The sequence below is a fragment of the Mus pahari genome, chromosome 4 (assembly GCF_900095145.1).
Source record: "Mus pahari chromosome 4, PAHARI_EIJ_v1.1, whole genome shotgun sequence".
Taxonomy (NCBI): Eukaryota; Metazoa; Chordata; class Mammalia; order Rodentia; family Muridae; genus Mus; species Mus pahari.
The window spans coordinates 139888679-139915498 of NC_034593.1; the positions used below are offsets into that span (position 1 = coordinate 139888679).

Consider the following 26820-nt stretch of genomic DNA (forward strand, 5'->3'; position numbering starts at 1 on the left):
AAATCTTTTAGAAATAAGGACACTACAGATGCGCAGAAATGGAGACAAGCTGTGTTGGCTTGGTATTTGGTTAAATTCTGTGTGAACTGCTTTCTCCTCAGCTGGGTAATCTTAATTTAATATCAGTTGTAAGAGCATTCCTTTAGGGAGATTGGTTTTATTGAAAGTTTTTTATGTTCTTTGATGTTTCTAAGTCTGAAATGCTTTCTTCAGGCATTTCCATATAGACTTGAAGTGCAGTAATTCTGAAATCCGTGCTTTGACTCATAAAACCATGTTTTTGTTTTACCTCTAGGTGTGCACATCCCGATTCTGGTTTAACTACCGACATGTTGCAAATACTCTTTCTGTTTATAGAAGCGTCAAGAGGCTAGGTATTCCGGACAGGTAAGCCAGCTCAGCTAAGTTTAATTTAAAACCCTGTGAAGACAGCTCTTAGCTGAGTTGATTTTGAAAGAGGTAAAGATCCCTGATTCTCAGTTTTTCTTGTTGGACATACCATCATACATGACGTAGATGTTAACTTAGGGCCACAGTGCACATGAGAGCTACGAGCACTAAGGTAAGAGGATTTGGTAAGCTCTGGGTTTTTTGTGTTGTTTATTAGGCGCTTTCCTTGGAGTTTTTTAACAGGTTACTATTTTAAGCAGAAAAAGACTGATTCCAAACGTGATGATTTATTCATCAGATTCTGGGGAGAGCTGTAGCCTTAGCTAAGCAGGAACAGGAAAGCAGATAGTAGAATGGGAAACTAAAAATCATGGCATGAACCCAGCCTGGTGACAGATGCCATGCTGCAAGCTGCTGAAGCTGGGCTCTGTGCTGCACAGTGGCCGGGATGTCCAAAGCTACTTCGTGTTGCTTCTGCCTCCTGCTTCCCAGAGCCAACCCTGGCACCCTCAGCTTCTTACTGTTTCTTCTAGTACCTGTTGGAATGCCATGCTGGTAGTAGGACATAGGTCTGCAGTCTGTGTCGATGCTCCAGGGTGACTGGATGGACGAGTGAATGGCATTGTGTTTTCTGAGTAGGAAGATGGGCTCTGCCTCTGCAGAATGTCCCTCAAGTGGGACATTTCCTACTTGTAGGGAGTCAGGGACCTTTACCCAGACCATGGAATTGGGATTATTATGGCGAGTTTGGTTCTGCTGCAACCACAGAAGGCACAGTGGTCTCAGTTGAGGGTTGATTGATTCATTCAGCCCCCTCAAGGGAGAGGAGCGTTCGGTGAGCTTGCAAGTGAGACAAGGGTTTGAAACCTGGCTTTTTGCTGATTTTGGTTGTGACTTCAAAGGCTCAGCACCTATGACGTAGTGCTAATGTAATGGGACCATTGTAGGATTCAAGCGAGGAAGCAGAGATAAATAAGATGCTGCAGAGGCAGAGGACACAGTGCACGGCTTGGGGGTCAGAGACGCCGTGTTCTACTTAGCAAATGGTTTCGGTCTTAGAAAAGCACACACAGCTCAGTGTCCATACTCCATCTCATCTCGGAATGAAAGCAAGCACATGCTATTACTGCTTTTAGTAGTGTCATCTAAGTCTGAGAAGGAAGGTGACCTGTCAGGTGTGCAGGTGGGCTTCTCTCTTGCTGTCTGTCAGTGGGCCCTTCGCAGGTAGCACTTTGGTTTTTAGCTTTGCCCTCTGTCTGTCCAGAGACTTCATAGTAGTTTTATTTGGAAGTGGATGGAATCATGCTGTTGTGAGCCGTTAGGAGATCCTGCTCTGGCCTGAGGAGATTTGGAGGTTCAATGAGAAGCAGACGGGAGTGACAGCATGTGCTAGTATGTATGCCGAGTTTATTAAGTTTGCCCTTGAGGTTCTGAAGGATTTCTTTTGAGGTTATTTCTATTTCAGATGCTTGTTTGTAGCTTTGATTATACAGCCTTTGTTCTAGACATGAATTGGGGGATTCAGACAATGAGAATTTCATACTGCTTATTTTTTTAAATTTTTATTTATTTATTTTACTGCCTTTTTTAACAAAGAGAAATTAACAATAACAACAAAAGAGATAATTTTGCTGTTTAGTATGGGAAATGTTTCTTTACTATAATAGCATTTTCAATCACAGGTTTCTCTTAATATACATTATCTTACTTTATCTTATAATACTCTTTAGAGATTGGTATAATTATGCATATGATTTAAATACCTAATTAAATCCTAAAAGGTTTATTTCCATATCGAAGGCAGTAACTAGGTGGTCATGGAAACAGTCTGAAGTCACCCTTCAGACCGGCCCTTGGGTTTCTCACGTTCTTTTCCTAAGTACTGGGTGGCTGCTGTCCACTTTGTCTCTCCTTCCTGCCTGAGCCTTCCTGCTGCAGCATCTCAGCAGGCTCTGTGCATGAGAACCTGTTGCTCTCTAACCCCTCAAACCCCAAGTCTCCCAAAATCTGACACATTCACACAATTCCAGAAGAGACGTCTGCACTTGACCTGAAGTGATAGACCGAGGCGAGGCACAGGTGTGCCAGCACGAGTGTCTGAGGCATCAGCAGATGTCCTGAGCAGAGCTGGGTCCCATCTGCAGGGTACCTGAGTGTGTGTTCTGCAGTCTGAAGCATCTCCTCCTTCCCGGCTCATCCTACACACAGCTGTTAGACCGAGCTTCCTCAGATACCGTGGGCATCCTCTCACGCCCACGAGCACTGTGGTGAATCTGTCTGTCTAACAGACCTGAGCATTTCTAGCTGTAACTGGTGTTTTGTTAATTTGGACTCATTGTTCAATTCGTTAGCTTGTTTTGGTTTCTCTGGGCTAACATTTGGTCAGTCACGTCTAATTTTGACCATTTATTTTGCCTAAACACTTGGAGTATCTTGGGTTCATTTCAGACTCATATGTCTTGCTGTTTTCATTGTGTAGAATTCTGTGTAGGAAGGTCACTCTGATTTCTGTTAATTGACTGGTATGTTAAAGCCATTCTAATTAGTTTGTAAAAAATTAAAGTCAATATGTTAATAGCGTTAAATTTTTGTTCCATTACTAGTTTATACTTTTGTTTTATTGTGCAGAAAATCATCTTTATAATTTGTAATGGACAGAAGTAGTGGAACTATATAAATATGTTTTGTAAACAGTTTCTGATATGCTGCCATAGTAACAATCAAGATAATTTTAGTTCGTGTCTTTGAATGTTCTTTCTCTTGTCTCCTGTCACTTTCTAACAGTTTTTTTCTCATGTAGCCCTTAAACATGTAAATAATGATATTTGAATATAGATCCTTACACGTTCTGAACAATCTGTCCTTTTTACTTTGGCAGCTGATGTGTCTCACACTTTATGTGATATTCCTGGCGGAACAGTGTGTAAGATCTTTGTGTGTGTGTGTGTGTGTGTGTGTGTATGAGGTGGGCATTTAGTGTGGTTAGGAAATGAAAGATGCTTTAAGAAGAATAGTGGCCCAGGTAACAGGGGTATTTTAGCCACTACCTTAGTGCTATGGTGTTTAGAAAATAAAAAGATCAGTTTGCAGGCCTCAGAAGACCTTGAAGGGTGGGCGTTTGCCAGGTATGAGGGAACAGTCTGTCTCGGTGTGTGGCTGGGTTGAGAGGTCTTTGGATGCTTATCTCTTCCCCAATACCAGTGTGGTCCCCACTGTCACTGTTCTGTCTGATAACAGGGTTCTTTAGAATCATCTATTCATGGATCTTTACTTTCACATGACCTCTCCGTGTGTGGTAGTGGGGATGGTCCCCATGCCTCCTAGTCACATGACCTCTCTGTGTGTGGTAATGGGGATAGTACCCATGCCTCCTAGTCACATGACCTCTCTGTGTGTGGTAGTGGGGCTGGTCCCCATGCCTCCTAGTCACGTGACCTCTCTGTGGTAGTGGGGATGGTCTCCATGCCTCCTAGTCACATGACCTCTCTGTGTGTGGTTGTGGGGATGGTCTCCATGCCTCCTAGTCACATGACCTCTCTGTGTGTGGTAGTGGGGATGGTCTCCATGCCTCCTAGTCACATGACCTCTCTGTGTGTGGTAGTGGGGATGGTCCCCATGCCTCCTAGGCAGATGCTTCATCTCTGAGGTACATTCCCAGCCCTTCTACATTTACTTATTTTCTAAGGAAAGCATAATTATTCAGATATTTTTTGGATGTTGGCCTGAATAGTGGACAGCTTTCTCTCTCCCTCCCTCTCCTGTTCTCTGTCTGTACACACACACACACACACACACACACACACACGCACACGCACACGCACATGCACACACATACACACACACACATACACGCATACACAATGTATTTTGATCCTGTTCAACCCTGTGTCATCTTTTATTTCTCTTCTCCACTGAACACTTTCTTCCTAAGTAGCCCCCTTTTACTTTCCTATTGTGTGACACATTGAGTTTGGTCAGAGTTAGTTGCATGAGCAGAGGTGAGTTCTTTACCCGAGGATGGCTTGTGTCTATACCATTTAGTAAAATGTCTCTTCCTCCTTCAACAAACATTGGGGTGTAGACCTGGCGTCAGGTGACTTGTGTCGGTTGTTGCTCTGTTAGTGTGTTAGGTTAGACTGCAAAGTGATGGGCAACAGTGGTGACTTGGTGTCTTTTACTTTAGGTTGGTACCAAACCAACAAAGAGACAGTGCAGAGTATGTGAGCCAAGGATGTGAGTGGCTGGCTCACAGTGCCTCTCCCTGTGTTTCTCACTGTGGTGCACTTGGATGTGGCAGTTAGCACATGGAGAAAGTGGATTGGTCAGAGGAGTCCTGAACAGTCAGCAGGGGAGGAACACCTGTCACTCAAGCTGATTCCTTGCTGTGCCTGCTGTAACCATGTGCTTCGTGTGCTCCATCCTTCACACAGCATCCTCAGGCTTCAGTGGCCTTGGAGATAGCTTGGGGCAAGGTCATGGAGAGTTGGGTTACATGCTTGTGGGTGCCTAAAACCCAGCTCTCTCTCTCTCTTTATAGTGTCTTGAATCAGCCTGTCATCTTTTAAAATTTGATCATGTTACTCTATTATTAACAGACTTGGCTCTGAATAATTTAGTAGTATTCCATTGTGTAAATGAAGCATATTTTCTGTATCCATCCTTCAGTTCAGGGGCATCTAGGTTATTTCCAGTTTCTGGCTATTATGAGTAAAGCAAGTGTCCTTGTGGTATGGTAGAACATTTTTTGGGGTATATGCCCAGGCGAAGTATTAGCTGGGTCTTAAGGTAGAACTATTCCTAATTTTCTGAGAAACTGCCAAATTGATTTCCAGAGCAGTTGTACAAGTTTCCATTCCCACCAGCATGTGCTCCACATTCTCACCAGTATGTGCTGGCACTATTCACAGATGATATGATACTATACAAAAGCAACCCCCAAAATTCTACCAGAGAGCTCCTACAGCTGACAAACACCTTCAGCAAAGTGGCTGGATGCAAAATTAACTAAAAAACAAAAAGACAAAAAAAAAAAACAAAAAACCCAACAACAACAAAAATACCAGTAACCTTCCTTTATACAAATGATAAACAGGACAAGAAAGAAATTAGGGAAACAACACCCTTCACAATAGCCATAAATAGTATAAAAATACCTTGGTGTAACTCTAACCAAGAAAGTGAAAGATCTGTATGGCAAGAACTTCAAGTATCTAAAGGAAGAAATTGAAGAAGATATCAGAAGATAGAAAGATCTTCCATGCTCATAGATCGGTAGGATTAACATAGTAAAAGTGGCCATCTTACCAAAAGCAATCTACAGATTCAATGCAGTTCCCATCAAAAGCTCAACACAATTTTTTACAGACCTTGACATTTACTTGGAAAGATAACCCAGAATAGCAAAAACAATCCCGAACAACAAAAGAACTTCTGGAGGTATCACCAGCCCTGATTTCAAGCTGTACTATAGAGTAATAGTAGTAAAAACTGTATGGTATTGGCATAAAAACAGATGGATTGATTAATGGAATAGATTCAAAGACCCAGAAATAAACCCACACATCTACAAACTCTTAATTTTTGACAAAGAAGCCAAAACCATACAGTGGAAAAAAAAAGCATCTTCAACAAATGGTGCAAGTTTAGCCGGATATCTGCATGTAGACGATTGCAAATAGATCTATATCTAACACCTTGCACAAAAGTCAAGTCCAAGTGGCTCAAGGACCTCAACATAAAACCACATACACTAAACCTGATAGAAGAGAAAGTGTGGAATAGCCTTGAACACATTGAAACAGCTTAGGCACGAAGACCAACATTAATAAATGGGACCTTGTGAAACTAAAAAAGCTTCTGTAAGGCAAAGGGCACCATCAATAGAACAAAATGACAGCCTATAGAATGGGAAATATCTTCACCAACACTAGAGATAACAGAGGGCTAATATCCAAAATATATAAATGACTCAAGAAGTTAGACTCCAACAACCCAAATAACCCAGTTTTAAAAAAATGTGCTACAGAGCTAAACTGAGAATTCTCAACAAGGAATCTCTAATGGCCAAAAAGCAGTTAAAAAATGTTCAGCATCCTTGGTCACCAGGGAAATGCAATCAAAATGACTTTGAGATTCCACCTTACACCTGTCAGAATGGCTGAGATGGAAAAGTTGGAAGTTTTACACTGAGCTGTTTTCACTGGTGCTTGTTGCCTGCTTCAAGATCTGACAGGAGCATGTCTGTGTAGGCAGTAGATAAAACAGAGAAACCAATTTACGTCAGCCCCCGAATGGAGCCGTCCATGTTCCCCAAGTCTATATTGATAAAAACTACTTGGAGTTCAAGTCTCTGCAAGACCTTATCTGTGTGGTTTTCCTCTTTGGTGCCAGGGATCAAACTCATGGCCTCTCTGTCAGCATCTGCAGCGGCAGTCTCCCCCGCTGCGCTCCTGATTCCCTCAGAGCTGTATCACATTTTCATACTCATCCTTTTCCCATGTACAGCTTTCCTGATTCTTTGGTTAAGCGAGATATTTAGAATGCCGTGTGAGGAAGTAACAGGAGAGCTGGGCTTGTGCTTACTTTCTGTTATTGCTCTGTAACGCTGTTAAGGGCAGTGAACGTTCTTTGTGGTAAAGATTTTTACTTAAGTATGTGACTAATTAGACTGGGCTGTAAAAAGGATAACTATTGGGAAGAAAGAGTGTTGGGGGCTTCTCAGAGTCATATTTTCTATAAGTTTGTTTCTTCCTTTTTAAGAACCCTGAAAGCTTAGAGTCAGCTCCAGTGGGCCATTAGTTCTTAGTGAGAGTGAATATTCTGCCCAGCCAGTGTGACTCTTATTCCCTCATGCCTGACTATCTCCTGCAGGACCAAACAGAATAGTTCTGGAAGATTCTTTTCATCTCTCCTCCTGTTCCTGCTTTTCCCACACCTTCCCTTCTTCCTTCTCTTCCTCCTCCCCATACCTGGTCTCTCTCTTTCTCACAGACACACATACACACTGACACACACCAACACAAACAGACATACACACACACACACAGTCACTCACACTCACAAGTACTCTCTCCCTGCTCACTTGCACGGGCACACAGGTGCCATGCTGTCAGCTACAACAACAGGTTTGTGTGTTCAGAGCCTTTGCTATTTACAGTACATTTACTAATCTGTGTGATTTCAGCAGAGGTGGGCATAGGTGGAAGGGAGGAGAGGGAAGTAAGTTATGGTCCTTTCAAAGGGCTTGAGACTTGGATGGAAGGTATGAGAGTGAGCTCTCAGTAAGTCAGACAACCTTGACATGTCTCCATAGAAAGTGCCACTAATTGTTTCTAAGGAATTTCTGAGATTTTCTCCTGAAGGATTGATGGACTGTTCTCTTTAGAATGTTATGTCTGACCCTTTGGAGCATTGAGAAGTCAGTGGAACTGACATGTGTGAATATAATTTGATCTCAGAGCAAAGATATTTCACAAAAGTTTATGTTTCTGAGAATTTGTCTAAGTATGAATGAGAGGTTATCAAATCATTTAGATACTTTGATGTTAAATTTTTACACTCATTCCTTAACTCACATTTAAAATTATCTTCATGAGTAAGGCATGGTCAGGGAATTCAGATATGTTATTTTGGAAAACTCCATATTAATTAAACCTAATTCACTTAAACTGTTCTTTCTTTCTTAGTTCCTCCCTCCCTCTCTCCCTCTCTCCCTCCCTCCTTCCCTCCTTTCTTTTTTTTAAGCTAGGATCTCACTATGCGAACTTGCGATTCTCCTGCCCTGCATTCCTAGGTATGGGCTTCCTGGTGTGCCCTGCACAGCCAGGTGAGCACAGTGAGCTTCAGACAGGTAGAAGCAGATGGTCATACAGTCTGTCAGGGATTGCTCACTAACATGTTCTGCAGACACACACACACACACACACACAACTACCCCTCAGCTAATTTTGTCTATGTCCCTCTACTCTCTATTGCTCAGTAAAGATATTCAGACATTGCTTTGATCTGCTGATTACGTGAAGTATAATGTGCATATGTAGGAAAGCCCTTTAAACCCCAGTGTATAAAGGGACCGCTGTGGTGACTGTCACTGGGTAAACTTAGCTCTTTGCTTCCAGCATCCTCTGCCAGTGCCTCTGCTTTCCTGTGGCCACTTTGTAAGTGGGACTCAGTGTGTGACATAGACAGTGTGTCCTAAGCAGTGCAGTCAGGGGCTTGTCCAGTTCCTCACCCACAACTCCTTTCTCTTTTACATTAATTTGGTTATTATATTCATCGGGATCTTATTAGAGGAACCAAGGAACTATTCATTTCTTAACCCAAGTCAATTTTCTCTTTTTATAAAGTATAGTAGTTATTTGTATAATCTTATTTTATGCTACAAGCAATCCAATTTTTCTGTGATCTTTTTAAAACAGGGAATTCAGAAATTGATAATTAAGGCAAAATTTTATATCAGTTCTGGAACAAATACTATGGAATGGTTATGTTAAATTCAGGTCTGTGAACACAGCCATGCCACTTAAAAACGCTTTGTTGAATTACATTTAATTGGGATTGGTCTGTGATTGCTCCTGTTTTGTCTTGTTCTTGCTTAATTATTCCCTACTTGACAGATTGTTGCATTAAAGAGCAGGTCAGTGGCTCAGTGCACTTCATCCCTAGTGTTTGATGTATTCTGTGTTATTTAAATATTAGTAAGGGAAGCCTGGGAAGATAGTTCAGTGGTTAAAGCACTTCCCATGAGCCTGGCATTCAGAATCCCCAGAGCCTACATAAATGAGGGGTGGGCATGGTACCCCATCTATAATCCCACCTGTTTACATACACATACATTCTTATGTACTATACATGTTAACATGGGTACGTGCATATATACACACATCACACACAAATATACACAAAGGGGAGAAAAAGAAAAAAAATACCATATGAGGGAGTGGGTGGGTGGAGGAGCAGGGGTGGGGGGAGGGTATAGGACACTTTCGGGATAGTATTTGAAATATAAGTAAAGAAAATATCTAATAAAATAAAATAATAAGTAAAAAAAATACCATCTGAGATGCACCTGTTCAGACTCTTAGCCATCATTATCCCTAGAGAAAGCTTGGAGGAACTTTGGCTTTTCTTGCTGTGAGAATCGAAACAGTGACTGAACTCCTGACACACTTGACCCTCCTTAACTCCTGACTTTCCTGACCTCCTGACCCTCCTGACCCCCCCCAGACCTCCTGACCCTCCTGACCTCCTGACCCCCTGTACTCCTGGTCCCCCTGACCTCCTGATCCCCCTGACCTTCCTGACCCCCCTGACCTCCTCACCTCCTGACCCCCTGAACTCCTGACCTTTCTGAACTCTTGGGTCCCTGACCTCCTGACCCCCTGTACTCCTGGCCCCCTGACCTCCTGACCCCCTGTACTCCTGGTCCCCCTGACCTCCTGACCCCCTGACCTCCTGACCCCCTGACCTCCTGACCCCCTGTACCCCTGACCCCCTGAACTCCTGACCCCCCTCTATTCCTGACCCCCTCTACTCCTGATCCTCCTGCTGCCATCTCCCAAGTGCTAGAATTGCAGGTGTGTGCCTTAGTGCCTGGCTTTAAGTCTCAGATTTGAGAATCTTTTTTAAAGACCCATTTATACTTTCAAGGGCCTACTTTATTTTCATTATGTGTCATGAATATTAGCAGTCACAGTGATCCTGCTTCTAACTTAATCATCTCGGTCAATTAGGTTATCAGTATAAGATGAAACATGTATTAAATTAAGTTAATAGAGTTTCAGGACCTCACAGAGTTGTTCACCTTAACAGGATAGGTGATTTCAGTCAAGCTCCACTGCTCTCGAGCCACGTGACCCAGGGCTTGACACCTAATACTCTGTGCTGTAGCTTCATTGCCTTAGTAGAGAGGACAGTACAGACTTCAGAGGAGCAGTAAAGACAGTGATTCGGTGATAAGCTCATCCCGTTAGTGCAGTGCCCGAGCCACACCCAGCACTTCATAAGTGCTTGTGGTGTGACTTGGTTGTGCATGAGCCTGTAACAAGGCCGCTCTGCCCTCATGATGACCTGTTTGCTGTCCTTGTGCTACCAATGACTTCCTGTCCACAGTGTGTTGTGAGACTCCCCCCTCCCCCTGCCCTTTCCGTCCTTTCCTTGTTCTCGGTGTTTCTTTCTCTCCCTGCACTGGAACTCTCTCTTTCCCGGGTCTCTTGTAGTTCCGGTTGTCCACTAACTTGAGATGAAGCTGAGGGTAACACTGGCCTCCTCATCCTCCCATGTGCTGGTGTCTCCATTGCTGCATGCTTGGCTTTGCATGATTCCTTCTAACACTCAGTACAGAATGACTGGCATTATACAGTCTAGGAAGGCAAATAATTCAGAGTGCCCTGTTGTTGGCAGGTTTGCTAGGGTTAGTGCTGTGCTATGTTGGTGGGAAGAGTTAAGAGTTCGGAGATAAGATAGAAGAGGAAGAGATAGCATAAAAATAGAATACGGTTGAATTCAGGCTATCTGCGCCTGGCCTTTGTTGGTCCTCCAGTCATTACAGAGCTGCAGTGGAGTGCCTGAGTGGTTGCCTGTAGGGTAAAGGCGGCCGCACCTCAGAGACAGAGAAGAAGGACCTAGGGACCCATGCGCTCACTACAGCTGCCTTTCCAGCTGAAACACCGAGAACAAGGACTAGAACAAACACCGAGAGGACGGAAGGGGGGGGTCTCACAACACACTGTGGACAGGAAGTCATTGTTAGCACAAGGATAGCCAACAGGTCATCGTGAGGGTAGATCGTCCTTGTTATAGGCTCCAGTAGTTACAGGTTGTCTTCAAGGAAGCATTCTTTGATTGTAGGATGCCTATAGACTATAGCAATTCTAAGGAAAAAATTAAAAATATTTTGAACAATATCAATTATTTGATTTATTCAACAAAAACATTTTAATAAGGCAATGCTAGTCTATTGTAAGTAAAATTTTATGTCTTTTGAAATTCCAAATTCATATTCCAGACTTTGAGAGTTCCATCTATTTAAAATGCCATTAATAGCCCTTGATTCCTGGTTGCATTTGGGGCGGGGGTTGGGGGGGAGGAACACTTTCAGTAAGGAACAGACACTCACCCAGCAGAACGTCCTGGGCCCCAGTGTTTGGCCAGGACAAGAGTTGGGAAAGCATTTATTTAGGTCATCACCATACCACACACATTTGTATAAAGTTGAATCTCTTCTTTTTTAAAATAGACGTTTTAAATTGTATGGTGATCATGGCCATGAAGAAGTCTCACAGCTCCAATCAGGGCGTCCAGTGATGAGTGTGGTGAAGTAAAGTCTCAGCTGTGCTGCGTTTTCACTTCTGTCTGAACAAACGAAAGCCCTGCTGGGATAGATGTACACAAGGCAGCCAGCTCAGCAGGCGCTGTGATGGGCCCTCCTAATTCTGGTGTTGACTAGAGAACATGGCTGGAGAAACACAACCGCCTCTATAGATAGCCTCTAGATAGCCGACTTGGCCTGCAATTTACCTTGTGCCACATTCCATACGCTTTGTTTTGTGAAGAAGTGTTCGCTGTGGCTCAAGCAGAGTAGGGTGTGAGAGCTGTGTCATCACATGAGGCAGTGAGGCCCCCAGACAGCTGGAGATGCATCCTCCTGCAGCTTGCTTCTGGGTGATGGGTTCTGTATTCATTTAGTAAGACAGAGGGCCATGCTGTTTACAGAAGCTGGCCTTCAGTGTCAGTCTCTCTCAGTGTGTCTTGGACCCACAGTGGTTGATCTTATTGATCTGCTGAGTGCCAGTTTAAATCCCTGCTGGGATACTAAACTGGCCCTAAGAAAAGACACTGAAAGGAGTCAGCAGGTGAGCTGTGACTGTTACAGCTGTCACTCAGGGATTCTGATGGGCCGCCCGAAGTTACCTAAGTACACAACTTGACTGTGAACAGCAGGCCCTGAGGACTGTCTCCTGTATTGAACAGTGGATACTGTCTCTATCATCATGTTACGACTGTAGAGCAGTTGTCAAAGTGAAGAGAACACTAAAGGTGGACTGAGACTGACACCACTTGGCAGCATGTGGGCCCAGACCAGAAACCCCTCTGTGGCCCGGGCCAACAGTCATTTTGCGTTAGCAAAGTCATGTCACCCTCATCCTCCAAGCATGAGTAAGGTTTTCATAGCAGTGTGAGCTTGCTAATTTGTTGGGATTTAATATACAGTTTCTATCTTTAGTCTGTCATTAGAATTATAAGCCCAAGTGGTGTATTTGTGTGTGTGTATATTTAAGTGTTGTTATACAAAAGTTTAAATACCAAAGAGAAATTTGTATTTCATCAGAAAGTCAGAAAGCTCTAAACAGTGAGTTAGAATGTGCTATTATACTTTGAAATCTTTGTAATCTATTCTTTTCAATACCTTCTCATTTACATTACTAGTGAAATTATTTTTATGATATATTGATGATATTTAATTAAGGGTAATAGTACTTACACTGAGGCTCAAAATTATCTCTTAGAAACACATGGATTACATATACTGTGATTGATATGGTAATCATTTCATTTCATAGAAATTAGCTCTAAACAAAGCATGGCCTGAAGGAAGACTCACTTATACATGTGTGCATCAGTTATGTCTTGTCTAATGAAACATATATGATTTATTAATAACTTAATGTAAACTAACGATCTTCCTACGTTATAAAGTGAAACCATGTTTCCATTTTAGAGATGTAACAGCTGCAGGGCTGACACTGAAACACTCAGGATTGGACTGCTTCCAGAGTAGAAATCTTCCCAGAAAATCACAGTGTTTGAGGCTTGAACTCTAGTGTATTTGGAACATATGCAGCAGAACATTTTCTTCTTGCCATCTCTGCTAAATTAATTATGTATACCACCATGTTGGTTTCCCCTGTGCTGGGGAGCTCAAGTATATGTAGAAAAGAAAATTCTTCTGACTCATGGTACCAAGTTTCAGTGGTAGAACCAATTTCCTCTTCAGGCTTTAAAAAATGAAGATATTTGAATCACTTAAGTTATTAAGTATCCACTATATTCCAGGCCTGAAAGTGGTGGTAACCAGGACAGGTGCATTTGAGTCCTCCTTTGACCTGTATCCTCACGGAATGGTGACAGGGTGTGATGCAGGGTTCTCATGCATTCTTGCCCTGGATGCAGCAAAGCAGACCATGAGAGCAGTGCCTATCAGGGTCCGGAACCCTTTGCAGTCTGACTGGTCAGTGGCTTGGGAAGAGCAGAAGACACAGAAAGGCTGATGAAGACTAGCATTCTGAATAGGAGTGATAGGGTGGAGCCAGCAGATATTATAAATGGCTCCCACTGTGATCACAGCCAGACGTTTGTAAGTGGCACGGTTTTGACTGATGGAGAAACTGTGGCTAGCCTTCCTGAGGGGTGTGGCCTGGTGTGGTACAGTTTGCTCCGTGCCTGGCTCCAACGCTCGTTCAGGCTCGCATAGGCTCGCGTAGGTTCGCGCAGGCTCGAGTAGGCTCACAGACTGCAGATTTCATGCTTACATGTCTGAAGTTTTCCATTCTTGAGGATGTTAGATATTAAAATGTCTGGTCTAGCTCCTTTAGCTTCCCTTTGTTACATGGGAAATGTTAACTTACACCAAAAGTTCTAACATTCATTCTAGAATGCCTGTTCTCTGCTTTGAGTTATATTACTAATATCTACTATAATGGGAGAGTTAGTTAAGGCTCTTTGACTGCCTCAATGATAATTCAGTTATTTCTAATGAGGAAAAGGTTGAATAGGATTCTTCTTCTTGTACATTAACCATATCTGTTGGCCTTTGGGCTGTATTTAAAGATTTCTGCAATTCTTTTGCTAGTCACATTGTCCTGATGCTTGCTGATGACATGGCGTGCAATGCTCGGAACCCCAAGCCAGCCACAGTGTTTAGCCACAAGAACATGGAACTCAATGTGTATGGAGACGACGTGGAAGTGGACTACAGAAGCTATGAGGTTCGTTGTCCATCAGAAGCATGACAGCCATCTTTAAACTCCAGTTAGTTGTCGTTGAGCTCCGGTGGGATTCAGTCAGCTTTTGGAGTTCACAACTAAATGCATGACGTTGACCAGGACAGTTGTGCTGACTGTTTTAACAGGAAAGGCTGGCTTTTCATGCTTGCTCTGCAGTCTCAGCCTCAGTGTTTTATTTGGCATATTAGTTGTGGATAAACCCCATGACTAACAAGGACTCCTCTTCTCATAGACCTTGTCTAGTCTGTGTCCTGTGGGCCTTATGTGCCCAGGAGAGTTATAAGCATAACCAACCACAAGATTGTAAACTTACTGAAGCATTATGAGACGCTTTTCTGTTGCATTTTTTTTGTTGTTGTTGTTTGTTTGTTTTAAACTCAATTGCATGTCTCAGGTGTCACTTTGTAGATGACGGGTTGTGCTGGGTGGTGAAGGTTAGGCCTACCTGTTTGATATGAGACCACCTTAAATAAGCTCCCACTGTGTTCTGGTCACCCAGTTAGAAGTAACATGCTCGCTGAGAGTGGTATTATGCCATATCTTCTTCCATAGAAACTTAGTTTTTAAGTTCAAGCCTGTTTGGAATTTGAAGGCGTCTTAGATCCTGCTTCCTTCTCACCAAGCCCCCTGAGGGTGGGAGGCCATCTCCTGTCTGCAGAGCTCCCACATCAGCTGTCAGAGCAGCCTGTCCCGGGCTGTCAGCCCCTTTAAGGACTTGTCCTGTTTCTGTGTGTCTTACAGCTAGAGAGTACTCAAGTTACAGCTGCCCAGAAAAGTTCTGCAGATTGATGTGAATGAATGTTCGACCTCTCATTTGGTCATTTAAAAGAGTAGATACATTCCCTACCTTGTTAGCCAATAAGAGATCCTGTTAAAACCCTCAGTATTTTGCTGTGTCTTGAACAGCTTATGCACATGTGTTCATGCATGTAAACAGCTTGTAAACATATGTTCATGCACATCTTCCACTCATGGTCTAGGGAAAACAATCCCATGAAAAAGCTGAATGGGTTTTCTGCTTTTTAATTAAATTTTAAATCATGGATGATATATGACTCAACTGTTAACTTTAAATTAATATTTTTTCCTACAATGTTAAACATGCCTTTGAAGAATCCCAGATGCCTAGAAATTTCAAATTGGGAAGATCTGTGTAAAATGTGTTTTATAAGTTGATATTCTGATAGAAATCTAAGTGACATAATTCATCCAAATTTAAAGATACATATTTGGCAGGTGGTGTTGGTGTTGGTAGTGGCATGCCGTGTCTTCTTGTGTGACTAACATGTCATTGACTGAGCAGTGGCACAAATTAGCTGTATGATATAACTAGTTATTTACAAGTATCTGTAAATAACTCCCAAAGAATTACTTGTATAAATAAGTCAGTAAACTTTGGGATCAATTTTTAACACATAGTATTTAAAATTCTAAATTGAGAATTAAATTATTTTGCTCCAAAATAGCTTTTCCTTGTTAGTGTTTAGTCCCATTATGTCTTGCTGTATAGTTCAGTCTGGCCTTGGGGTTCCCTTCTCTTGCCTCAGTCTCCTCCAGGCCCCCCATCCTATGCTGGGTCACAGGCACACACCCTGCACCAGGCTGAGGCTTAGCTTTAGTAATCTAGTTTTTGCTTGCACTATAATTTGCTTTCTTTTTTATTTTCAAATTACGTTGAGTAATATATAGATAGGAAGATTATTTTGAATATCTTCAGGTTCGATTTCATCTGATTACTCTTTTAAAAAAAAAAATTAATTCTTCTAGGTAACCGTGGAGAACTTTTTAAGGGTATTGACCGGGAGGGTTCCACCCAGTACCCCTCGCTCAAAGCGTCTTCTTTCCGACGACAGAAGCAATATCCTCATTTATATGACAGGTATTTCAGAGTTTAAAGAGTTCTAGTAGATTATTATATTGAAACATGATCAAATGGAACCCGGTGAACAGATGCTAACAGAGTGACCTTTGATTAAAGTCGTGTGTGTGTGTGTGTGTGTGTGTGTGTGTGTGTGTGTGTGTGTGTACCTGAGATGACATGTGAAAAGGACATAGGTATAGGTTTTGGATCCTTATTCCAGAATCTACAATCGTTGCCAACCCGTACAAACATCTGACTTCATGTGACAGGTGGTGGTCTAAATGCAGGTACTGAAAGGACAAAGCTACCTTCAGACTCTGCATAAGAAACACAAATTGATTTCACGTTTAGATTGGTCCTAGCCTTAAAATATCCGACTGTGGGACAGCCCTCCTGGCCCCCATTTGGATAAAGGCAGTGCATGTGTGTCATCGATCTCTTCTAATGTGTCACCTTTCCTGAGTCCTCTCCAGCCACACCCACTCTGGCTTTTGTTCCCCTTGGGTCGTCCTACTCAGCACTTAATAGAACTGTAGACCTGCCCTTCTCTGCCACACACTCCCAAATTCTACTGTTGAAGGATTTACTCAGTGTAGAGCTGAGACTTAGCCTAAATTTCTTTGTTTTGGTCTGGGTGGGGTCTGTGAAGCTATATGGTGAGCATATTTCCTAGATATTATAATTTCTAGGTTAGTTTCATTTAATATACTAAACTACAGGATTTACATATTTTACATTTTTTCCTTGGTTTGTTGCCATTCTTTGAAAATAACTCCAGACACGAAGGAAATTCCAGCAGTTCTAATATAGAGTCTGTGTAGAGAGTCTGCAATACAGTGAAAAAGCTGATAATCATGATAGTAAAATAAGAGCCAATTCTTTTGAGGCTTTCTGTGTACTGTGAACTGTCTTAAATTACTGCCTCTGCCAGCGAGTTTCATCCTTAGGTGGCCTGGTGAATTTGGCGTTGATATTCAGAGCTGCCGTGTATGGTCATGCAGGTCTTACCGTGCGCACAGCGCGTGGCCTGGTGTTAAGTGGAGCTGGCGTCTCGTGTGTTTTGACTGACTTGTGTGCCTTGCTGCAGGGTGTCTCATGGGAAGGGGAAATACACTATTCCCCACAAAGGCTTAGCCGCTTTCCCTCCTTAGCCGCTCATGGCACTACGATAGGCTTTCCCTCCCTCACTGTTCAGAGGAAGCTGCTTTTCAAGTCTGCACGTGGGCTGTGGGAGCCTGTGCCCTTGCTGTGTGACTGAGCAGAATGGGGCAGAGATTAAGTTCCTTACTAAAGTAGCAGAGCCTGCACGTGGCACAGCTAGGGGTCCCATCTGCACACACTGGCTGTTTCATATCACCACCCCTGGCCAGCTAATGGACTGTGTTCAATAGTCAGGGATAAACCTCCGGTTGTTAGTGAGAGCCACACTTCCTAGTAATAATAGCAGAGTACACACGGAGTGAGCGTGCACCAGGCACTACTCAGTGCAGAGTACACACAGAGTGAGTGTGCACCAGGCACTACTCAGTGCAGAGTACACACAGAGTGAGCGTGCACCAGGCACTACTCAGTGCAGAGTACACACGGAGTGAGTGTGCACCAGGCACTACTCAGTGCTTTAGCTGCTTTCTCACCAAGCGATAGAAAAACTCTTAAAGAAATAGTATGTACTGTTCTTATGCATGTTTTAAGTTGTTACGGAAAATTAAATTTGCTTTCTAGCCCATATTTTAGGTAAGGAAGTATTATTAAAGCATCACAGCAAATAATCTAAGTGTGTATATCTGGATGTGTTTGTACTGTATGTGGTTCTGTGTGCATTTGGGAATGTGTCAGCGTTTGTACTGTATATGGCTCTGTGTACATTAGGGAACGTGTCAGCATTTACACTGTATGTGGCTCTGTGTGCATTCGGGAATGTGTCAGCATTTACACTGTATGTGGCTCTGTGTGCATTCGGGAATGTGCCAGCATTTATACTGTATGTGGTTCTGTGTTTGTACTGGGTGTGTTTCTATATGCATTAGGGAATGTGTAAGCGTTTGAACTGTGAGTGTTTCTATATGTGTTAGGGAATATGTCAGTATTTATACTGTGAGTGTTTCTATATGCATTAGGGAATATGTCAGCGTTTGTACTGTGTGTGTTTCTATATGCATTAGGGAATATGTCAGTGTTGTCTTTTTGGCTTTCTGTAAGGTCATGGAGGAAATGGTTTCTTGAAATTCCAAGATTCTGAAGAAATCACCAACATAGAACTTGCAGATGCTTTTGAGCAGATGTGGCAGAAGAGACGGTAATTAACAAGTAACTCTTCACTTTATTTTCTAACTTCTCCCTTTATGTCTCCTGCAGTGAGTGTCAGGGCTGAACCAGGGCTTATGTACACCGGGCAGTTGCTCTACCCTGGGATACACACCCAGCCCCAAACAAATGACCTCTTTTTCCAAGATAAACTAACATCAAAATTTCTTGTGGGAGATGTGTAGTTATTTTATATGATTTTTAACTTGTCCTAATCATTTCTCCTACCATCTGAAATTTATATTTGTTATTTCACTGAACAGAGTTTTATGAAAGAAAAATTCAGTTATTATTTAGCATGAATGATGACTTGGAACATTTTCCATGTATGTAGTGTCCTGAGCATGTGTGTACTTGCATGCATATGTGTGTGCACACTTGTGTGTATGTTTGTGTGTGCACACACACCATATTGTGCATGTGGAGGTCAGAGAAGAGCTTGTGGAGTGGGTTCCATCCTTCTACCAGGTGGTTATGGGCACTCATAACCCCACTGGCTTTGGATTAACGTTTAAGATCTAATGTTATGTCACCATTATGTCTAGTGTCATGTAGCTGTCACCCCCACTTCCCAGTGTGTTTGAAAGAGAGACTCATTGTGTAACGCAGGCTGCCCTTAAACTCAGGATATCCCTGCTTCAGCTTCCTGAGCAGCTGAAGTTATAACTGTGTGACACTAAATTAGTTATGTTTAAATTCAGAGTCACGCAGAGTTTCAGAGCATAGGCAAAGTGTAGCCAGCTTCTTTGCCAGACTACAGATGGAAGATCTCCAGTCCTGTTCCTGGTGTCCTCTGAGACCTGATGAGTCCAGACTTTCCTGCCCACGCTTCTGTCGGCAGATGGCCCGCTGAGGTCTGCCTGCAGCACCGTGGCCTTCTCTAGTCCACAGTTGCAGATTCCTGCTCACTGTCACAGTCAGAGCAGCACAGCTGTGACCCCGCCTCTCAGTGAGTTTCCTTGGAGCACAGATTCAGCTACATGACAAGCGTCTTCAGGGGACTGCAGTTCTGGAAGGGACAGTCCGTCTCTGTAAGGAAAGCACAGTGACTGGAGGGTTTCTCCTGCTCCTGGCAGCAGCTCGTGGTTGGCTTGTTCCCATCTTGGAGGGTAAAGAAGTGGAGCCAGGAAGCCAGAGCCAGGAGCCGAGGAGGGTTGGGGTGAAGTGTCATCCTAAGACTCCTTTGTTAGGCCACATGGTTCCCAGCTGCCCTGAGAGGCCTTGGGACTGCGGCCAAGCTAACAGAGGGAGCACTCTGGGTTGGGTGGACTGTGAGAGCAATGGCAGGATTTTGATCTCCCCAGAGCTTTCAGGTTCTGAACCACAGAGATGTGAATATGTCACAAGCTCCTACCACCATGGATGGAGCTGGTCAGCCCCCGTGCCTTCCCCTCTGATGGACTGTGGGACCACACACCCGCCCAGTGTGCCCCAGTATGTCAGCTGCGCTCACCTCACGCCTGTGATTATGTGTTCTTTCCTTCCAGTTGTACGCTACATTGCTTGAGTGTGGTACATGCTTATGTATGGAATATACACATCAGCAGGATATATACCCACTTTCATGCTCACAAGTTACAGCTCTGCATGTATGTGTTAAATTTCCAAGAAAACCTGTGTGCAAGGTGCTTCCTGTCTGTCTGTCTGTCTGAGTTCTGAATCATGTGGCAAAGAGCAGAAGGAAACAAATGGCAGCAGCACCCTCAGGAGGCGACAGGCGCTGCCTTGGGAGGCAACAGACTGCTGCTCCCTTTTTGAATATTGTCATGTGTAGGATTTCTCTTTCAACTTTTAGCTAATGAGGTGGCGCAGACTTAGAGTTTTGAGTGATTGGAGAAATGTTAGTACATTACTAGCACAATCCACCTCAGAGCCTCTGTCCCTTCTCTTTCAGCTACAATGAGCTGCTATTCATTATTGACACTTGCCAGGGCGCGTCCATGTACGAGCGGTTCTACTCTCCTAACATCATGGCCTTGGCTAGTAGCCAAGTGGGGGAGGATTCGCTGTCGGTACGTGTGTTCTCCCTTGATTCTCAACCCCCCTTGATATGTTTTACAAACACGTGTGCTAATCTTAGATGTTGAAAGCAGGACACTTGTATATTAAACCATATCTTAAGGTGAGATCCTATTGACACTGACTCTCTCCCATGTTCACAGCATCAGCCTGACCCTGCCATTGGAGTTCATCTTATGGATAGGTACACATTTTATGTCTTGGAATTTTTGGAAGAAATTAATCCAGCTAGCCAAGCTAACATGAATGACCTTGTAAGTACCTGTTGATTTGATTACAGCCCGTGGGTGTGCTGGCTGTAATGGGTTGTGTGAGGTCTGCTCTTTTCAGGGTCCCATGGGTACCGTCTTAGCATTATGGTGTGGCTTTTAAATTGTTTTGAATTCACATTTTTATTAATGTCTTCTTTGAAAAAAACCTTCAAAATCATGCTTATCTGTGTGCGTGTGTGTGTGTGTGAGCCTGTGTGTGTGCAGAGACCAGAGGACAATCCACGGGAGTCAGCAGTTATGTCCTTCTGCCATGTGAATTTGGGGGATAGAACTCAGCTTGTTATGTGCCTGTACCTGCTGGGCCATCTTGTCTTCCAGTGTGTCCTTTACCACACATGGTCACAGCTTCATTCCAGTCGCCTGTTCTGAGGCACTTGACTGTCATCTCTTATGCTTATTCTCTTGTCTACAGGTATATTTTTAAAGTGATCGCTCCATGTTTTGAAGTTCTGCCCATTCTGAGTGGGTTAAATCAGGCGATACTCTTCCAGGAAAGCTGCCCGAGATTTTTCTTGGGATACATTTTATCTTTTCAGAGCTTCCATAGAACATAATTTCCCCTCTGTATCATTTCACACAGTCTGTTTTCTGTTGATAGCAGGCATTGAGTGAAGCCTTTATCATCTAACGTGAAGCTCTTGGAAGAGAGGATCTTTACCTTACATAGTTTTTGTGGCCTATAATTTCTTGGTATAACTTGAATTTAATTAAAATTTCTGGTCTTTCCTGTGTTGATTATACCATTCCACTCCCGTCAGCTTGAGGTTGCTGTTGAGTTGGCACAGTGTGAAGCCGCAGCCAGAGGTTATGTGATCACGTCATTCCTTGCATCTGCTTACCCGGGTCACTCATCCACACACACTGGTCCAGTGGTCCTGCTCTACCCTCCCAGTGCCAGTGTGTTGCTTGTACTGTGTGACTGGCTCAGCATGGCCTTTCCGTGTTGGGTCTGTGCAGTCACTGGCTGTGCCTGGCACATGGGGTAGACACGGTGTGTGCTTTCCTGGATGTTAGGGACTGAGTGACCAGGCAGATGGCTCTGTCCTCACCCTTCACCTCAGCAGCTCTGCATTGGGATCTAATTGAGCAGAACAATTTTGAGTGGCTTTTCAGTATGAAGGAGTCCTGCCAAATTCTGAGAGCTGCTGTTGGCTGCCAAGTGTGGTAGGAGGACTCACTCACACCAATGTGAAGATTATGTATTGTGATGCCTGTTAGCTTCTGATAGGGACTTGAATATTAAACTTTTTATAATGCTAATTTCATTTTTTAATTAGAAAAGGGCACCACCTTATTTTTCTCCCTTATGAAACCATGCTTTCCCTCAGACCTGCTGCTCTCACAGAACTGGAGAGGGATGCTAAGCTTGCTCTCCTAAGCACAGCAGCCCCGTGGCCATTTATCTCACAGGGAATGTGACACATTTACCCTGAGCCTAAATAAAATGCATCACTGGTTTACAGAGCTTTATTTACAAGTTGGTTCTCAGTGTTTGGAATGCATGGCATGCCACCTCAACAGTGTAAAATATGTATTGCTCCTTGATGTCTAATGAATTTAAAAATACTTTTCCCATTGAAATTCCATGAGAAGTAATTATTTTAATTAATTACAGTATATATTATATACATATAATCTATCAATCATCTACCATGTTATCTATCATCTAATCTATCCATCCATTCATCCATCCACCCATATACCTTACTAATATCTTGGTTTCTTGCTTGCATTTGAAAATTCAGTGATGATTATTTTAATGTCTTTCAATAAGAATAATCTATAAGTGCCATGGTGGCATACACCCTTAATCCCAAGACTAATGAGACGGAGGCATGTGGATCTCTGTGAGTTTGAGACCAGCTTGGTCTGCGGAGGGCTATGTAGAGAGATCCTGTTTAAAGAACAACCCCTCCTTCCAAAAAGGAACAAAAAGACTGATCTGTAACATGATCAATAAGTATTTATAGGTAATCGATTTGATATGCCTCTAAGTCGTAATCACACTTGCCTTCTATTGGCTAGAGAAGCAGAGTAAAGTTTGTCAAAAGGGATTGTAGTCATAGGACTGTGTCGGGCTCTATAGGAGCAAAGTTAGAAGAGCTGGTCGTCACAAGTGCACTGTGCCATTGGTGACGGTTGTGAACTTTAGTAAACACTCCTGCTTTTCATAGTGAGTGAGAATATTCTGTCCTTGGAATTCACTAGTGTCCAACGCCACAGGAAAAGCAACACAGACTTTACTGTGACATCTGTGAGTGCAGAAGCCATGCTTTTCATCTGCATGTCTTGGAGGTGACTTTGGTTCATTTTCACCTTGGTTAACGTGGTTAAACTAAGTCAGTTGGCATATAGCAAGGCACATCGTTTCACAGAAACAGCAAGAGGTGTGCTGTGGGCATCATATTGACCTTCCTGGAGTCCTTCTGGGATTTTTTACATATTGGACTACCATGGCACAGTTTACTTGACTGAACCTTAGATGAGTCAAACCTTAGATGGGTCTGGCCAGGTTCCTCATTTCATACGTCTGCGGCTTCCTTAGAGTATCAGGCACTGCCGTAGGATTGAAATGCTAGTCTTATCTTTAGGTTGGCAGACTTTACACTCTAGTCGAATGCATTATTTCCTGGATTGAAGCCTGCGTGTGTGTGTGTGTGCTTGTCACGATTATGCTTTTGTTGCTGCTGTTTCAGTTTCAGGTTTGTCCCAAAAGTCTCTGTGTGTCGACCCCTGGACATCGCACTGACCTTTTCCAGCGAGATCCGAAAAGTGTCCTGATCACCGATTTCTTCGGAAGTGTGCGAAAGGTGGAAATCACAACAGAGAAGATCAGTTTGCAGTGGGATTCACAAGTCGTGGACAGCAGGTATCATCATAGTTATCATTTGGATAGAATTTTTAGAGCAGGTTCTAAGGGCTGAGGGTGGTGTTTATAAGTAGTTGTGTTTCTCCACCATCTTCACACGCCACACACTTTTCAGGTTCAGGTTCAGGTGGATAGAAGCTGGGAACTGTGGTCACGATTGGATTTTGATGTACTAAGGAGTCTTGAGCTCTCCACAGCAGTGCCATTCAACCCTGTTTTGCTGTTGGGACTTGGTAATTGGTTAGGGCTGGCAGAAGAGGCGAGGTCACTGTGTAGGGCAGTGGTGTGCCTCTGTATTTGTGAGAGAGACTGAGGGAAATTGGCGGAAGTTGGGGGTTTGAAATGTTTATAATGCTCAGGGTTTTTTTCAGGAATGACTTTTGAAAGGAAAGCAAGCCTCATTGAGATTAAATAGGGGTTTAGTTAGCAGGTCCTTCTGTGGGAACTTTAGCAGTGCATTTCTAGCACTGCCTGAAACCTGGGCAGCTCAAACTCCAGACGGCCTTTCTGGGTCACCCGTGGCAGCATGCAGAGTGTCAAGGGTTTATAGTTGTAGTACTGAACTAATAGAAGTAAATTAAAATGCCAGGAAGGATTTTTCTTGTGAGGATTTCGGCAGGATCTCATTGTTTTACGATGCAAAGCCTTATTTTTTCTTTTCTTTTCTTTTCTTTTCTTTTCTTTTCTTTTCTTTTCTTTTCTTTTCTTTTCTTTTCTTTTCTTTTCCAATTGCTTATGGCTGTTGGCCTATAAAACTGAAGGCAGCAGATAAGAGCAATAGAAATAAGAATTTCATTTCATTTTTAAAACAATAGCTTTATATCCCAAGCTGTTGCCCGTCTGTGGGATATGTTCTTCTAGCTGGGCTGCCTTGTCTGGCCTTAGTGGGAGATGATGTGCCTAGCCTCACAGAGACTTGGTGTGTGAGGTTAGGGGGATACCCAGGGAGGCCCCACCCACTCAGAGGAGCAGGGGAAGGAGGCCGGGAGGATTGTGGGAAGGGGTGACTAAGAGGGGTTCAGTGAGCAGGATGTAAAGTGAATAAGGCAGTAAAAGGTAGAAAAGGGAAAGGAGGACAACCCAATAGCTTTAACAGTACCTTTGTAAAAATTGCTAACTTAGGCTGTGGTACGTTAATGACCTGGACTAGAATTCAGGACGTTTAGCCTTAATCTCCTACCAGATTAGTTTTATAATTTCCCTTGACTTCAAGCCTTAAAGGCTGTTTACTCCCCTTTAGCTGCCTGAACATGGATGTAATGTTTCTTAGAGACAAGGGCGTTATTAGATTTTAGCTCTTATTGCAGATGAGACTGAACTTTATGTACCATGAGGAGGCTGAGGAGGGCTGTAGTGACATTGGAGTAAGTGCTGCTATATACAATGGAAGAATGGGTTTTTGACTCTTTGGTTTTCTTTATGTATTTGTTTGAAAGCAAAATTCTTAGTGCTGACAATTGTCTCACTTTATATTTGAGAATAAAATTAAGTTTTACAGCTGCATACCAAGGCCTGTTGTCTTAGAGCGCCCTCTAGTGCTTGCAAATAAATTTTATTTAGGATCTTGTCATTTGCCTGGTGATATTATTATAATTTTGTGCACTGGTGTCCCACTAACTGTTTAAAGGTTCATCTAGGAAGACTGCACCAAGAGTTATCTATCCTGTGCAACATGGTGAGATTGCTCTCAGAAGCATTGCTGTCTCCTTCATTCAGTTACCATGAGAATTTCATTTCTGTCTTGCTCTAGGAACTTTTCCATCTATGAACAGGCATTATCTCATGTATGCAGGTGCTGTTCACATGCAGATATGAATCACAGTTTATGTAGAGGAAACTTTATCCACCAAGAAGCAGATATTACAAAAATTTGTGAAGGTAGTTGTGGATTCAGTGTTATTTATTGTTTCAGATCTTAGACCAGCAGTATTAATACAGTGTTACTAAAAATACTAATTACATTTTTTTGAAAAACATTCTCACACAATGGACACAATGCAGTATATTGGTTCAGATTGGCTGTTTTATATTTTTGTGCAGTGACTTAGCACTTAGTATCTTAGTCACGTAGAATGAAATCGTTTGTATGTAACTCTAACTGAAGCAGCTCTAGGAAGCAGAATTCTTATGTGTGTCCTGGGACTTAGGCATGCCAAGGTGACATCATATCTTAGTCAGTAGAATGAAATCGTTAGTATGTAACTGTAACTGAAGCAGCTGTCAGAAACAGAGTTCTCTTGTGTGTCCTGGGACTTAGGCATGCTGAGGTGACCTCATGGAGCCACAGGGCACAGAAGAGGACAGATGGCTCCTTGACTTGGTTAATTCCTCCCGACAATTAATTGTGTTTTGCCTCTAGTGCTATTATTTTATTAGTGAAATTCATGTATGTTGACCCTAGCTATGGTTTTTCATTAAAAAGATACATTAAAGTTGAACAGTGGTGGCATGTTCCATCAATCCCAATATTCAGGAGGCAGAGACAGGCAGATTTCTGAGTTTAAGGCCACTTTGGTCTACAGAGTGGGTTCCAGGACAGCCAGAGCTCTACAGAGAAACCCTGTCTTGAAGAAACAAAAACAAACAAAACAAAGCAATAAAAGATACATTGATGAAACCTTCAAAGAATAAAAATATTTTTAAATAAAGGATAATTTCTTTAATAGAATGCCTTTTAATATGCATTTCAGAACTCTGACACACATATATATATATATATATGTCAGTTGCTCAGTTGTATATATATATTTATATATATATATATACAACTGAGCAACCATTTCAGTCTGTCATGCTAAGGACTTTATGTGTGTTCTGACACAATGACTGTTTCCTGGGTCCAGGGTTTGCCAAGACTGCGGCCAAGCTTTTGGACTTGCCACTCAGAAATCCACTGGAATGGGTGTGACAACCATAGTCCTGTTACCCTAGGCATCTTACTTGGCCTTCTGGTTATTATCTTATGACAGTTTGCCACAGTTTACCATGCTGTTCATCTCAGATTCTGTTAAAATAGAACTTGAGAAATTGAGTGATTAGGTGATTTATAAAGGCACACAACTAATAAGGAAGTTATCCATTTTATCATTTTGTCAACATAAA

The 26820-nt window shown here is 42.8% G+C and overlaps 1 protein-coding gene across 1 annotated transcript in view; it reads left to right on the forward strand.

The window, feature by feature from the left end:
* The window catches only part of Pigk (phosphatidylinositol glycan anchor biosynthesis class K), a 70377-nt gene that overhangs the window by 9898 nt on the left and 33659 nt on the right, over positions 1–26820 (forward strand). The window contains exons 3-9 of the mRNA XM_021196307.2: positions 296–387; positions 14240–14375; positions 16161–16272; positions 18454–18550; positions 20453–20570; positions 20721–20831; positions 23546–23718. Coding sequence (XP_021051966.1) covers positions 296–387; positions 14240–14375; positions 16161–16272; positions 18454–18550; positions 20453–20570; positions 20721–20831; positions 23546–23718 — 839 coding nt within the window. The remainder of the gene's footprint in view (positions 1–295; positions 388–14239; positions 14376–16160; positions 16273–18453; positions 18551–20452; positions 20571–20720; positions 20832–23545; positions 23719–26820) is intronic.